This window comes from Natrix helvetica, assembly GCF_964273705.1.
Source record: "Natrix helvetica genome assembly, chromosome: Z".
NCBI classification, from domain to species: domain Eukaryota; kingdom Metazoa; phylum Chordata; class Lepidosauria; order Squamata; family Natricidae; genus Natrix; species Natrix helvetica.
This window is the reverse complement of record NC_138554.1, coordinates 1407703-1422570: the sequence shown is the minus strand read 5'-3', so window position 1 is coordinate 1422570 and position 14868 is coordinate 1407703. Positions and strand designations below refer to the sequence as shown.

Below are 14868 nucleotides of genomic sequence, written 5' to 3'. Positions count from 1 at the left end.
GGAGTCTCGTTCACCCCCCCTTCTTTCCCTCCCCCCCAGGATTTGCCTCCGGACTGGTCCCCATGTATGTGGGGGAGATCGCCCCCACCAAGCTTCGGGGGGCTTTGGGGACCCTGAACCAGCTGGCCATTGTCATCGGGATCCTATTGGCCCAGGTAAGCAGCCCCCTCCCCACGTTTGGAAGGGGGGGAGGGGATGAGGTCAAAGGGGAGGAGGCTGGACTTGACTTGCCCTGACTTGGAACGAAAACGGGGGGGGGGGGTTTCCCCCTCATGTGGTAAGGGGCACTGAGGCTGGGGGTGGGAGTGAACTTTTGTCAGGGGTCGGCATCTGCAGCTCCAGAGCCGCATGCGGCTCTTTCCTCCCTCTGTTGCGGCTCCCTGTGAGTTTAAATTACTTACTTGTGAGAAACGCCACTGAAGTCCAGGAAACCCTCTGTCCACGGGGTCCAGGTTAAGTCCTCGACTTACGACCACGGTGGAGACTTCTGTTGCTAAGGGAGACAGTGAAGCAAATTCTGCCCCATGTTACGCCCTTCCTTGCCAGAGTTGTTAGATGAATCCCCGCCGTTCTTAAGTGACTCACGCAGTTGTTAAACGAATCCGGCTTCCCCATGGACATTGCTTTGTCAGACGGTTGCCAAACGGGGGCACGTGACCTCGTAAATAGGAGCCCGTTGCCAAGCGTCTGAATTTTGACCCCATGACCGCGGAGGTGGCTGCAACAGTCGTAAGTGTGAAAAACGGTCGTCAGCCACTTTCTTTGCCGTTGTAACTTCGAAGGGTCACTAAATGAAGCGTTGCAAGTCGAGGACGGCAACCATAAAGTGTTGTGATTTCCAGTCCCAGATATTGAGACTGGGGTCCCTAAAACCGGCCTCTTGTGGACTAAATACCTAGTGAGCAATTGATTGCAAGCCGGTCAGGTTAAGGGTGCTTCTTATTGTGAAACATGCAAGGTGTTGTTTTCCCAAAGGCTTCCCCAGGGAAGCCTTTGGGAGGCCTGGGGGAAGTGGAACTGATGCTCTTTCTACCAATTGAAGAGATCTGTAGGCCGAGATTGGACTGTGGGGGTCCTTGGTGCTCTCTGAGCTTGGGGGGTTCCTTGCAGACGTTTCATGACCCAGCTAGGGAACATCATCAGTGCGGAGGAGGAGGAGGAGGAGGAGGAGGAGGAGGAGGAGGAGGAGGAGGAGGTGGTTGACTATGGTGTCTTTGGTGGTCTCTGAGCTTGAGGCATTCTGGAAGATGTTTCATGACCCAACTATAGAACATCATCAGTGCTAGAAGGGAGGGGGGTTTGCAGAGAGAAGGAGGGAGGAAGAGGAGGAGGAGGAAGAGGAGGAGGAGGAAAAAACTGGGGCATCCTGGGGGTTCTTTGAGCTTGGATATTTCTTGCAGGCGCTTCATGACCCAACTAGGGAACATCATCAGTGCTAGAAGGGAGGGGTATTTGCACATTCTAGCACTGATGGTGCTACCCATTTGGGTCATAAAACGTCTGCAAGAAAACAGCCAAGCTCCTCCTCCTCCTCCTCCTCCACCACCTCCTCCTCCTTTTCCTCCACCAGCTCTCCTCCTCCTTCCTTCCCTCCTTCCTTCCTTCCTTTCCTCCTCCTCCTTCTCCTCCTCCTCCTCCTTGCACTGATGGTGTTCCCTAGTTGGGTCATGAAACACCTGCAAGAACCAACCAACCACGCTCCGAGAGCATCAGGGACCCGGCCAACATGAGCAGCTACTCTTCTCGACACACTGATATTTAGCGCAGCATCTTCCAGTTGATTGGGCGCTGGTCTTGAACCAACCGCTTTTCCCCCCCTCTTGCCACAGATCTGCGGCCTGGAGAGCCTGTTGGGCACGGAGACCTACTGGCCCCTCTTGATGGGCATCACCGTGGTACCCTCCATCCTGCAGCTGCTGCTCTTCCCTTTCTGCCCGGAGAGCCCGCGCTACCTCTACATCATCCGAAACAAGGAGTCCAAGGCCAAAGAAAGTGAGTACAGGCCATGCCCAGCCCGACTTACGACCGCAGCCCACGAGCCCTATCTGCCCGTTGCAAAGCGGGACCTTTGGGAAGTGAGTTTTGCCCGATTTCACAAGCTTTCTGGCTGCCACTGTCGTTAAGTGAATCACTGCTGCTGTTATGTTGTAAAGTGAACCCGGCTTCCCCGTTGACGGTCACAGAGGGCGGTCATGTAAATCCATGCCTTTTGCCGAGCGTCCGAATTGTGATCGTGCAACTGTAGGGACGCTGTAACGATTGCAAAAGAGAGGGGCGTTCGTGAGACTCTTTTTTCCCCTCGCTGTTGTAACTTGGAACGGTCGCTAAATGAACCGTCATAAGTTGAAGACAACTTGCAATAGAACGTTCCCTGGGTAAGATCTGGGGAGAAGTGCGGTGGACTTCCCCAGCCTCTTTTGAAGCACTGTAGACTTCCCCAGCCAGCCACGTAGGATAACTTTCTTCATAGACGGTGGGTACGCAGTAAACATAATATATCTTCACTTCAGCAAAGTGAGAAAAAAAAGAGAGCTGGCAGGGGAATTCTGGGAGTTGAAGTCCACAAGTCTTAAATGTGGGGTCTCCAACCTTGACGACTTTAAGACTGGTGGACTTCAACTCCCAGAATTCCCCAGCCAGCCACTTAGGGTAACTTTCTTAATAGACGGTGGGTACTCAGTAAACGTAATATATCTTCACTTCAGCAAAGTGAGAAAAAAAAGAGAGCTGGCTGGGGAATTCTGGGAGTTGAAGTCCACAAGTCTTAAATCAGGAGTGTCCGACTTTGTACCTTTAAGACTTGCGGACTTCAACTCCCAGAATTCCCCAGCCAGCCATGTAGGGTAACTTTCTTCATAGACGGTGGGTATGCAGTAAGTGTAATATATCTTCACTTCAGCAAAGTGAGAAAAAAAAGAGAGCTGGCTGGGGAATTCTGGGAGTTAAAGTCCACAAGTCTTAAATCAGGAGTCTCCAACCTTGGCCACTTGAAGACTGGTGGACTTCAACTCCCAGAATTCCCCAGCCAGCTTTCTCCCCCCCCCCCCCCTTGACTTTGCTGGTCAAGATATATTATGCCTACTTCGTTCCCACTGTCTATTAAGAAAGTTACCCAATCAAAAAAAAAATAGTGAGAAAATAGTCTAGTCACATTTGTTTTTATCCTACCAGTGTTGAATTCTGATAAGGCCTTGCTGGCTGGGGAATTCTGGGATTTGGAGTCCGTGAGCCTTAAAGGGGCCAGGTTTGGACGGACGGACACACACACCGGTGTCGAAGGTGACAATTTGGCTGGAAAATGAATATTCTGGACTACTTGAAGGAGGAAGGCTGCCAAAGGAATCTCCTGAGGGAGTAGCAAGGAACTCTGCACATGCCCTGCGGCACTCTTGTGCAATGTGCACTCAGGACTTAGCATTATACCAAGCCAACCAAGGTACAAAGTGATGAAAAGGCTTAGGAAGAGGGTTAGTTGGCAGCCAGTTTGGAGACCCCTGAGTTAGAACAGAGTGCTCTGACCTAGGCTTCCTCAGACAGTCCAAAGCGCATGCTTCGTCCCCAAAACCCTCTTTTTATTTCTATGGCTGTGAATTATGGTCATTCCCAGCCCGTAATGATTCACAAACAGTTTGCGAAAAGTCCTACAGAAGTCTGCCACAGTCTTTCAGGGCAAGGCTGATAAGCATCCACCTTTATCTCCCTTGAAATGCTGCCGGAGCCCTAATGGCCAATTAGTTTTGCAAAGCCACACAGACCACAGAGTCAAACGGAGCTTCAGAGTTTGAACCGAACAAAACGAACAATGTTGCTTCCTGCAAAGGCTCACATCTGTGCGCTCCTCTTTTATGGCTTATGGGAGGGGCCAATGGGTCTCCAAGCCTTACTCCCAAGTCGCCCCTTTTGTATTAACTGTTCTTGCCTTTTGGCTCTGCGCATGCACACACTGGGAACAGGCTCCCCCTGTTCCTCTGCCTCGTGATGTCCAACTGGAGGCTCCGGAGGCAGCACATCACTCCCAGATGGCCCTGGCCCCCCTCTCTGCCTCCGATGCAGACCCCTCGTCCGAGCCTCCCCCAGACTCCAGGACTGGCCCATGCTCCTCCCCAACCTCCTCGCTCTCCAACTCTGCTGCCAGCTCCGCAGGTCTACTGGTGGACCACAACACATAGAATCATAAGGCTAGAAGGGACCCCAGAGGTCTTCTAGTCCAGCCCCTGCTCAAGCAGGAGACATTGTACCACTCAAGGCAATTGGTTGTTTGGTCTGTTTTTGAAATTCTCCGGTGATGAAGCACCCACAACTACAGGAAACAACCTCAAGATAAACATAGTCTTCTGATCTATTCTTCACTTCTGTCACCTTCTCACTGTTGACCGTATTTATGGATCCACCAATGGAATCTTGTCCAACTTCCCCAAAAATCCATTGCCCTCCAGATGCCTACAACTCCCAAAATCCTGAGCTAACATCCCAAAGGGATGCTGGGAATTGCGGTCCTAGTGCCTGGAAAGCGCCCAGATTGAGATGTTCCTTCAAGCAGACCCAATGGTTGGCCATCCATCCTCTCCCATGCCATCTCCCCCTCCCCTGTTCCTGGGATTCCCTCTTTCCCCACCCCATTGGGTGGCACTCCCCTCTTGCTAACTTCCATGGGTCCCGTCCCCTCACCCTAGGTCTCAAGCGGCTCACGGGCCGTCAGGATGTGAGCGCCGCCTTGACCGAGATGAAGGAGGAGAAACGGCGAATGGACATGGAGCATAAGGTCTCCATCCTCCAGCTCTTCCGTTCCCGCATCTACCGCCAGCCCCTGCTGATAGCTGTGGTCCTGCAGCTGTCCCAGCAGCTGTCGGGCATCAATGCGGTGAGTGGGGCTGCCGGAAAGAGGGAGGGTGGTGGGACAGGGGACCCCCCCCCAAGGATCACAAAGAACCTTCACCATCCTTGTTTAGGTCTTCTATTACTCCACCGACATCTTGACCAAAGCTGGCTTGGAGCAGCCCATTTACGCGACCATCGGAACGGGCGTGGTCAACACCATCTTCACCATCATTTCGGTAAGTGATCCCTTCTATGCATGTGCTTTGCTCACGCACATGCTTTCCACGCATGCAGCTGGCCTCAAAGGTGCCTAAATAGGACAGCGTAGAGCTAACCCACCTGTGATTTCCGCAACTGGTTCGAGCAAACCGATCCGAACCGGCTGAATTTCCCCTCTGGATTTGGCTTGTCCAAAGGGGATCGCGCCACCCTGGGACACTGCGACCGTCGTGAATACGAGTCCGTTGCCAAGCATCTGGATTTCGATCCTGTGACCCGGGGGTGTGTGTGACCCTGCCACGGTCGTAAGGTCATAGGTCACGATTGTTCAGTGCCCTTGGAATGGTCACTAAATGAATAAATAAAGAAGAGCAAATGTGGTTCAACTCCTTGGTCGCATTTTATTTTGGATAGAGTAGCTTTCTTAGCAGACGGTGGGTAGGAGGTGAACGTAATATAACTTGACTTCAGCGAAGTGGGGGGGGGAGAGATGGCAGGGGGATTCTGGGAGTTGAAGTCCACACAACTTAAAACAACTGAGAAATGTTGGTCAAGGTCCAGCCATCCCTTCCTCCCGTTGTCTGCAAAATTTAGCAATTACCAAGTACCGTATGGGAGTTTGCTACCAGTAATTTACTGTAGACATTGAAATAACAGAATAACAAAGTTGGAAGGGACCTTGGAGGTCTTCTAGTCCAGCCTTCTGCTCAATTTGTTATAAAAATTAAAATCTGCTGTCAATAATTTGCTATAATTGAAATAACAGAATAACAGAGCTGGAAGGGCCCTTGGAGGTCTTCTAGTCCAGCCCCATTGAAATTTGCTATCAACAATTTGCTATAGACATTGAAATAACAGAATGACAAAGTTGGAAGGGACCTTGGAGGTCTTCTAGTCCAGCCTCCTGTACAATTTGCTATGAAAATTGAAATTTGGTATTAATAATTTGCTATAGACATTGAAATAGCAGAATAACAGAGTTGGAAGGGACCTTTGCTATAAAAATTGAAATTTGCTATTAGTAATTTACTGTAGACATTGCGCAAGCGCAGAACAATTTTCAGTCAACTGATCATGTGCGAGCAGCGCAAAGCGCGCGCAAAGTGAACCGATACAGGAACCCATCCCTGTCGGTGGGTGTGTCGGTGTCTGTGTGTTCTAACATAACTCTGGAACGCCTGGGCCGCTGAAATGAAAAGGACTGAATTACAGTACATCTATAGTGTCAAGCCACAGTACTTTTGACAGCGATAGTGTGCATTTTGGATTCCAGTTCTGTTAAGATACAGCCTGTTGTGCCTTCAAATGGCTTCTACTGTCCTTCTAATATAGAATTGGGATAAACACATACCCAGGCTACTCAGGGTTATCAGCTAGTTTGCTATAAAAATCAAAAATTGCTATCAATAATTTGCTATAGAAATCAAGCAGGATCCTTTACCTGGCCCCCAGGGGAGTACCTGTTCATCACCTTTCCCCTCTCTTCCAGGTATTCTTGGTCGAGCGGGCAGGAAGGCGGACGTTACACATGGTGGGCTTATTCGGAATGGGGGTCTGTGCCCTTTTGATGATGACTTCGCTCCTCCTTCTGGTGAGCCTATGGGCTGCATTTCTCTCCATCCCAATCGGCCGCATCTTGTGGCGGTCAGTTCCGCCGTCCCTTAATCTGAACCAACCAGGTATCCGATTTCCTTTTGTGAGGGAGGAAACTACATGGGTCCTCCCCACTTCTGTGGGCCACCAAAAGGAAGCCCTCCTCACCTCAGACGCCCAAACCACAGGTAGTCCTCGTCTTACGACTGCAACCGAGCCACACATTTCTGGTTGCTAAGCAAAACAGTTGTTTTCCGAGTTTGGCTCGATTTTGTCACCTTTCTCAACCAAAAACTCTGCGGTTGTTAAGTTAGCAGCACGGTCGTTAAGCGAATCATTGACCATACGGGGGGGGGGTGTTCCTTGACTTATGACCCCAACAATTGAGTCCAAAATTCCTGCTGTTAAGCGAAGCATTCCGTGTACAGTTGAAGACCCACCTCTTTCAATCATCCGGCCTGGCTCAACCGTAATCTTTTCATATTCCTCCTGACTGTCTTTTTTAAATTTTAAATTTTTATTGTATATTGGGTTTTTATTAAACGGGGCATGTTAATGGTTTTAATTTGTCTAAATGTTTTAATCTATTACCTCCTCCGTGCATGTATGTCTGTGTATATATGTATGTTTATATATGTCTTAGTGTACGCCGCCCCGAGTCCTGCCCGGAAAGGGAGCGGCTAATAAATCCAAATTTATTATTATTATTATTATTTGTTCAGTGAGTTTTGCTCCCTTTTGCGACCTTTCTTGCCTCAGTTGTTAAGTGAATCACCATGGTTCTTAAGTTAGTCAATCAATTACACAGGCAGTCCTCGCCTTATGACCACGACGGAGCCCCAAACTTGTTAAGTTGTTAAGTAAATTTTGCTCCATTTCAAGTCCTTTCCTCCCATGATTGTTACGTGAATCCCTGCAATTGTTAAGTGACTCACACGGTCGTTAAGCGAATCCGGCTTCCCCCATTGACTTTGCTCTTTGGGAGGTCGCAAAAGGGGATCGCATGACCCCGAGACACTGTGACCATCATAAATACGAGTCACTTGCCAAGCGCATACGTTTATCTGCCAAATAAAGACTGATTATAGATATTTTCTCCTAATTTTATGCAGATAAATGGCTGATAGTAGCTCATGTTATTTACTGATCTATGAATTTTGATGACCTCACTGTATGGCTGCTACGACCGTCATAAATACGTCCGTGCGTTGCAACCGTCGTAAGCGTGGAAAAAAAAACCAGTCGCAGGTCCCTTCCTTCAGGGCCATGTCCACTCTGAACGGTCACTAAACGAAGCATCGTAATGCGAGGACTATCCCGTACAGTATCTGCATTGCGTGTCCAGGAACTTTGCCAGTTCAAATCCCCTCAGGAGATCTCCTCTCTCTCTCCACAGAAAAGCGTCGCCTGGATGGGCTACCTCAGCATGGTGTCCATTTTCGCATTCGTGGCCTTCTTTGAGATCGGGCCCGGCCCCATCCCGTGGTTCATTGTGGCCGAGCTCTTCAGCCAGGGGCCCCGTCCGGCCGCCATGGCCGTAGCCGGCTTTGCCAACTGGACTTGCAACTTCATCATCGGCATGAGCTTCCCGGCCATCCAGGTGAGTCCGGGTCCCGGTTAAGGGATGGTGGGAAGGGAGGATTCCGTGTGGACCTGTCGAGATGCTTTTAGCCAGGGGTGTCCAAACTTGGGAACTTTAAGACTTGTGGACTTCAATTCCCAGAATTCCCCAGCCAGCATGGCTGGCTGGGGAATTCTGGGAGTTGAAGTCCACAAGTCTTAAAGTTCCCAAGTTTGGACACCCCTGCTTTTAGCCGTCGGCCGATGATCCGAATGGCCCAGCAGGAAAGGAAGGAGGGAGGCCACGAGGAAAGCCAACACCTGGGAAGGCAGTTAGTCTTTGCAGGGATCGGGGACGTCCAATGAAGAGAAGGACTAGGGGGGGGGGAGCAGCCTTCCCGTATTTGGGGAGAGGAGGGGGTCCACCTATTCCCCAAAGCCCCTGAAGGCAGGACAAGAAGCAACGGATGGGAATTCAGCAAGGAGAGAAGCAACTGGGAATTAAAGAGGAATTTAACTGACAAGCGAGGGCAATTAACCAGTGGAACTCCTTGCCACTAGAAATCGTGGGGGCTTCATCACTGAAGGTTTTTAAGAAGAGACCGGAGAGCTACTTGCTCAAAGACTGGATAGGTAGTTCCAATTGTATAGATTTCCTGTTTGAGCAGGGGGCTGGACTAGAAGACCTCCAAGGTCCCTATATGACTATGATCTTGGCTAGGGGTGTGTTTGGACTAAAATACCTCCAAGGTCCCTTCCAGCCCTATGTTTCTATGATCTGGGGGGGGGGGGTTGGACTAGAAGACCTCCAAGGTCTCTTCCAGCCCTATGTTTCTATGCTCTTGGGCAGGGGTGGCTAGACTAGAAGACCTCCAAGGTCCCTTCCAGCCCTATGTCTCTATGATCGGGGGGGGGGAGGTTGGACTAGAAGACCTCCAAGGTCCCTTCCAGCCCTATGTTTCTATGCTTTTGGGCAGGGGGGGGGGCTGGACTAGAAGACCTCCAAGGTCCCTTCCACCTCTGTTATTCTGTCATCCCTTGCAGGAGGCGATCGGTGCTTACGTCTTCCTCATCTTCGCCATCCTCCTCTTCATCTTCGCCATCTTCACCTACCTCAAGGTGCCGGAGACTCGCGGGCGCACCTTTGACGATATCGCCGCCACATTCCGACGCACCCCGTCGTTGTTGGACCGCGAGGTCAAGCCTTACACGGAGCTGGACGAGCTGAGTCCGGACGGCCACGAATGAAGAGGCGGGGGGGGAGGAGGCAGTGTGCGGAAGAGCAGGGAAAGGAACGGCGGAGAGGGAAAGGAGACCACAAGGAGTGGAATCAGGGATGGCGGCAAAGATTGCCGGGTTTGACTAGCACTTTAGGGCCACAAGGCCTGGCCGGAGGGTCTCGGGGGTCTCGGCCAAACGGTTTCTTCGGTCCGCTTGCATTTACTTTTTTAAAAAAATATATATATATTTTAAAGAGAAAAGCAATGAAAAGAAGATCGGGAGGGCAGGCATCACTCTCGCTCTGCTGTAAATTAAGCTTTGGGGTGGAAAGATGCCCTCTGGGTGGCCCTCTTTTGCTGATGCACAAACCAGTCCGTCCCCCCCAGGAGAGAGACTGACTGCCAAATATCCCCCCCCTTCCTCATGTTGTACCTGGTTGTCTTGGGGTCATGCTAAGTCCTGAGTGCATATTGCACAAGAGCATGGACAGAGTTCTTTGCTACTCCCGAGGGAGGCTTCCTCTTTCACGGGGTTCGCGATATGCCACCTCCAGAGGAAGGACTACAAAGCCCCTACTCAACCCTGCGAGAGACAAGAGGGAGGGAGGCTGCTTTCCATGGAGAGTGCCTCCCAGCCTCCGCCACTTTAAGAAGGGTGGACTTCAACTCCCAGAATTCCCCATTTAGCACTTGTGGCCTTCAAATAACTCCCAGAATTCCCCTTTCAGCACTTGTGGCCTTCAAATAACTCCCAGAATTCCCCTTTCAGCACTTGTGGGTCTCAAATAACTCCCAGAATTCCCCTTTCAGCACTTTTGGCCTTCAAATAACTCCCAGAATTCCCCTTTCAGCACTTGTGGGTCTCAAATAACACGCAGAATTCCCCTTCCAGCACTTGTGGGTCTCAAATAACTCCCAGAATTCCCCTTTCAGCACTTTTGGCCTTCAAATAACTCCCAGAATTCCCCTTTCAGCACTTGTGGCCTTCAAATAACACGCAGAATTCCCCTTCCAGCACTTGTGGGTCTCAAATAACTCCCAGAATTCCCCTTCCAGCACTTGTGGGTCTCAAATAACTCCCAGAATTCCCCTTCCAGCACTTGTGGGTCTCAAATAACTCCCAGAATTCCCCTTCCAGCACTTGTGGGTCTCAAATAATTCCCAGAATTCCCCTTTCAGCACTTGTGGGTCTCAAATAACTCCCAGAATTCCCCTTTTAGCACTTGTGGCCTTCAAATAACTCCCAGAATTCCCCTTCCAGCACTTGTGGCCTTCAAATAACTCCCAGAATTCCCCTTTCAGCACTTGTGGGTCTCAAATAACTCCCAGAATTCCCCTTTCAGCACTTTTGGCCTTCAAATAACTCCCAGAATTCCCCTTTCAGCACTTGTGGCCTTCAAATAACTCCCAGAATTCCCCATTTAGCACTTGTGGCCTTCAAATAACTCCCAGAATTCCCCTTTCAGCACTTGTGGCCTTCAAATAACACGCAGAATTCCCCTTCCAGCACTTGTGGGTCTCAAATAACTCCCAGAATTCCCCTTCCAGCACTTGTGGGTCTCAAATAACTCCCAGAATTCCCCTTCCAGCACTTGTGGGTCTCAAATAACTCCCAGAATTCCCCTTCCAGCACTTGTGGGTCTCAAATAATTCCCAGAATTCCCCTTTCAGCACTTGTGGGTCTCAAATAACTCCCAGAATTCCCCTTTTAGCACTTGTGGCCTTCAAATAACTCCCAGAATTCCCCTTCCAGCACTTGTGGCCTTCAAATAACTCCCAGAATTCCCCTTTCAGCACTTGTGGGTCTCAAATAACTCCCAGAATTCCCCATTTAGCACTTGTGGCCTTCAAATAACTCCCAGAATTCCCCTTTCAGCACTTGTGGCCTTCAAATAACACGCAGAATTCCCCTTCCAGCACTTGTGGCCTTCAAATAACTCCCAGAATTCCCCTTTCAGCACTTGTGGGTCTCAAATAACTCCCAGAATTCCCCTTTCAGCACTTTTGGCCTTCAAATAACTCCCAGAATTCCCCTTTCAGCACTTGTGGCCTTCAAATAACTCCCAGAATTCCCCTTTCAGCACTTGTGGCCTTCAAATAACACGCAGAATTCCCCTTTCAGCACTTTTGGCCTTCAAATAACTCCCAGAATTCCCCTTTCAGCACTTGTGGCCTTCAAATAACTCCCAGAATTCCCCTTTCAGCACTTGTGGCCTTCAAATAACTCCCAGAATTCCCCTTTCAGCACTTGTGGCCTTCAAATAACACGCAGAATTCCCCTTCCAGCACTTGTGGCCTTCAAATAACTCCCAGAATTCCCCTTTCAGCACTTGTGGGTCTCAAATAACTCCCAGAATTCCCCTTTCAGCACTTTTGGCCTTCAAATAACTCCCAGAATTCCCCTTTCAGCACTTGTGGCCTTCAAATAACTCCCAGAATTCCCCATTTAGCACTTGTGGCCTTCAAATAACTCCCAGAATTCCCCTTTCAGCACTTGTGGCCTTCAAATAACTCCCAGAATTCCCCTTTCAGCACTTGTGGCCTTCAAATAACTCCCAGAATTCCCCTTTCAGCACTTGTGGCCTTCAAATAACTCCCAGAATTCCCCTTTCAGCACTTGTGGCCTTCAAATAACTCCCAGAATTCCCCTTTCAGCACTTGTGGCCTTCAAATAACTCCCAGAATTCCCCTTTCAGCATAAATGTTTTTCAACGACCAGTGTTGAATTCTGGGAGTTGGAGTCCACCCATCTGGCTGGGAAACACTGCAAGGCACCACATTCCCTCGGTCGCTGTCTTGGGTAGGGGGATCCCCCCCCTGTCGACCCCCCGTTTCCTGGACCTCCCTTCCCTTTCAGGGGTCCGAGTGCGAGAGACGCCCTACTTCTCCGGGGAGCTGATCTGATCTCTTGCAAACAGTCAATTCCTGATCAGATGGCGTGGTTAACCCCCCCCCCAACCCAGCCTTCTGCCTCTCCTGGGTCCCCGCGATTAGCAGGCCGCTGCCCCCCCACCCCAAAACCACCACAGATGCCTGAGATTAAAAGGGGGGGGGGAAACCTAACCGGAGCTGTGTTTTTTTCGAGCTTGAAAACGGTTAGGCTTAAAACCAAATTCATATTGCCAAAAGGATGATTTTGCAAACAAATTATTTTGCGGAGCATCTTCGCCTACCATTAAAGGAGAATATTCGTAGCTCAGGGTTGAAAAGAGGGGTCCCTTGGGGGTCTCTGAGCTGGGTGGTTTCCTTGCAGACGTTTCATGACCCAACTAGGGAACATCATCAGTGCTAGAAGGGAGTGGGGCTTGCAGGGAAGAGGAGGAGTATGAGGAAGAGGAAGAGGAAGAAAACCACTCTGGGGTCCTTGATGCTCTCTGAGCTTGGTGATTTCCTTGCAGACGTCTCATGACCTAACTAGGTAGCATCATCAGGGCTAGTAAGGAAAAGGGTTTGCAAGGAATGAATTTTCACGCAGAGATCTGGGGTTGCGTCCCGCTTTCTCCATTGCCATCCGTGGGAATTCTGTGTTGAATTCCCCCCCCCCCATTTTTCAACCCCTGCAAGTTTTCAAACCTCTTTTTTTTTTGCATCTTACAAAGAGCACTTAGAATTATGGGTTATTTTTATTATTTCCCCTACGGCAGCTGGGAACTTTTAAAACAGAAGCCGACAAACTGCAGGGAAATTCGACCCCCCCTCCTGACAAAAAAAATATATGTGAGAAATTGTAAAATTCTTTTTAAAAAGCAGATTTTCCCCCTCCAGCTTTTGTCTAATGGCGCGAAGGTTTTTTTTTTTTTTTAAATTAAAAAAGTTTTGTACAAACAGATTTTCCCCCTTTTCACCCCCCCGCCATACATTGTAAATCTCATACAAATGCTATACCGCCCCCAACCCCCCCGCAAAAATTCACATTCAAATATTATACCAAACACTTTGCCCCCTCCCCTCCCCCAAGGCGCGAAGGGTTTTGTGTCACGAGAGAAAATGTCTTAACGTGGCCCGAGGTTTTGTGCATGCGTGTGTGTGTGTTTCCTAATGTATTTCTAGAAAAAAACAAAAAAAAAACGGTATTTGTATATAAAAAGGATAGATGGCTACACTTTGGGGGGTTTTTCTTCCTTGCTTGGCACGATGATGTTTGGATCGCTCAGGAATTTCCTAAAAAAGAAAGGAGTCCCGGAACGGAAGGCCGTGGGAAACATGAAGATGTTATGCCTAAACCTCGGTTAGATTCGATTTTATTTTTCTGGTATTTTTAGGCAAAAGAACCAACTCCCCAGCCAGCAGCATTTAGAGAAGGTTGCAAAAATTTGAGACTTTTCCCTTCCTTAGTTCTAAGTTGCTTCTCTCCCTGATAAGTTTCCATCCGTTGCTTCTTGTCGTGTGCGGGGTTGGACTAGATGACCTCCAAGGTCCCTTCCAACTCTGTCATTCCGATTCTGTTGTCCTGCCTTCAGGGGCTTTGGAGAATAGCTTGACTCCCTCTTCTTTGGGGCAGCCCCCGAGATCATTGGAAGACTGCTATCATGTCAGCCCAATCCTTCTCTTGGCTAATCTTAACAGAATAACAGAGTTGGAAGGGACCTTGGAGGTCTTCTAGTCCAACCCCCTGCTCAAGCAGGAGAGCCTACACCATCCCAGACCAACGGTTGTCCAGTCTCTGCTTAAAAACCTCCAGGGATGGAGGACCTACCACTTCAGGTGGCAAGTCGTTCCACTGATGGCTCTCGCGGTCAGGAAAAGCTCAGGAAAAGGAGAGCAAAACTCTTAACCACTTGGTTAGGAGATTGTGAGTTCTAGTCCCACTTTAGGCATGAAAGCCAGTCGGGTGATTTTGGGACAACAATCTCAAAATTCCCAAAGTGCTTGGCTCCCTTGTTGTGCTTCCCACGGCATAGAGGAAAAGTGACTGGCCCGAGGTCTGATTTTGTGAGTGGTAAGGCTGGATTTGAACTCACATCCTCCCGATTTCTAGTGGCACAGTAGTTAGAGTGCAGTCCTGTAGGCTACTTCTGCTGACTGCCGGCTGCTGCAGTTTGGCACTTCGAATCTCACCAGGCTCAAGGCCGATTCAAGCCTTCCCTCCTAGGCAGGGGGTTGGACTAGAAGACCTCCAGGGTCCCTTCCAACTCTGTTATTCTATTCTATTCCTTTCGAGGTGGGTAAAATGAGGATCCAGATTTGGGGGGGGGGGCAATAGACTGACTCTATAAACCGCTTAGGGTTATAAAGCACTGTAAAATGGTATATAAGACTAAGTGCTATTGCAATAGATGGGGGGAGATGGGGAGGGAGAGGGAGAGGGAGAGAGATGGATAGATAGATATAGATATGGATATGGAGATATATATAGGCCTGAAAAAGCCCTGTGAAGCGGTATATAACTCTAAGGGCTATTGCTATTCTAACCCAGTGCCGTAACCACTACACCCCCCCACCTCCGTCTCTCTTCCCT

General features: G+C 49.6%; 1 protein-coding gene across 2 annotated transcripts in view; it reads left to right on the top strand.

Annotated features, from left to right (window-relative positions):
• The window catches only part of LOC309382106 (solute carrier family 2, facilitated glucose transporter member 4-like), a 36424-nt gene extending 22919 nt beyond the window's left edge, over nt 1-13505 (top strand). For both annotated transcript variants that reach the window (XM_081933581.1, XM_081933582.1), the window contains exons 5-11: nt 40-155; nt 1830-1992; nt 4674-4861; nt 4950-5054; nt 6527-6628; nt 8027-8230; nt 9235-13505. In XM_081933581.1, coding sequence (XP_081789707.1) covers nt 40-155; nt 1830-1992; nt 4674-4861; nt 4950-5054; nt 6527-6628; nt 8027-8230; nt 9235-9438 — 1082 coding nt within the window. In that variant the 3' untranslated portion in view covers nt 9439-13505. The remainder of the gene's footprint in view (nt 1-39; nt 156-1829; nt 1993-4673; nt 4862-4949; nt 5055-6526; nt 6629-8026; nt 8231-9234) is intronic.
• The last annotated feature ends 1363 nt before the right edge of the window (nt 13506-14868 follow it).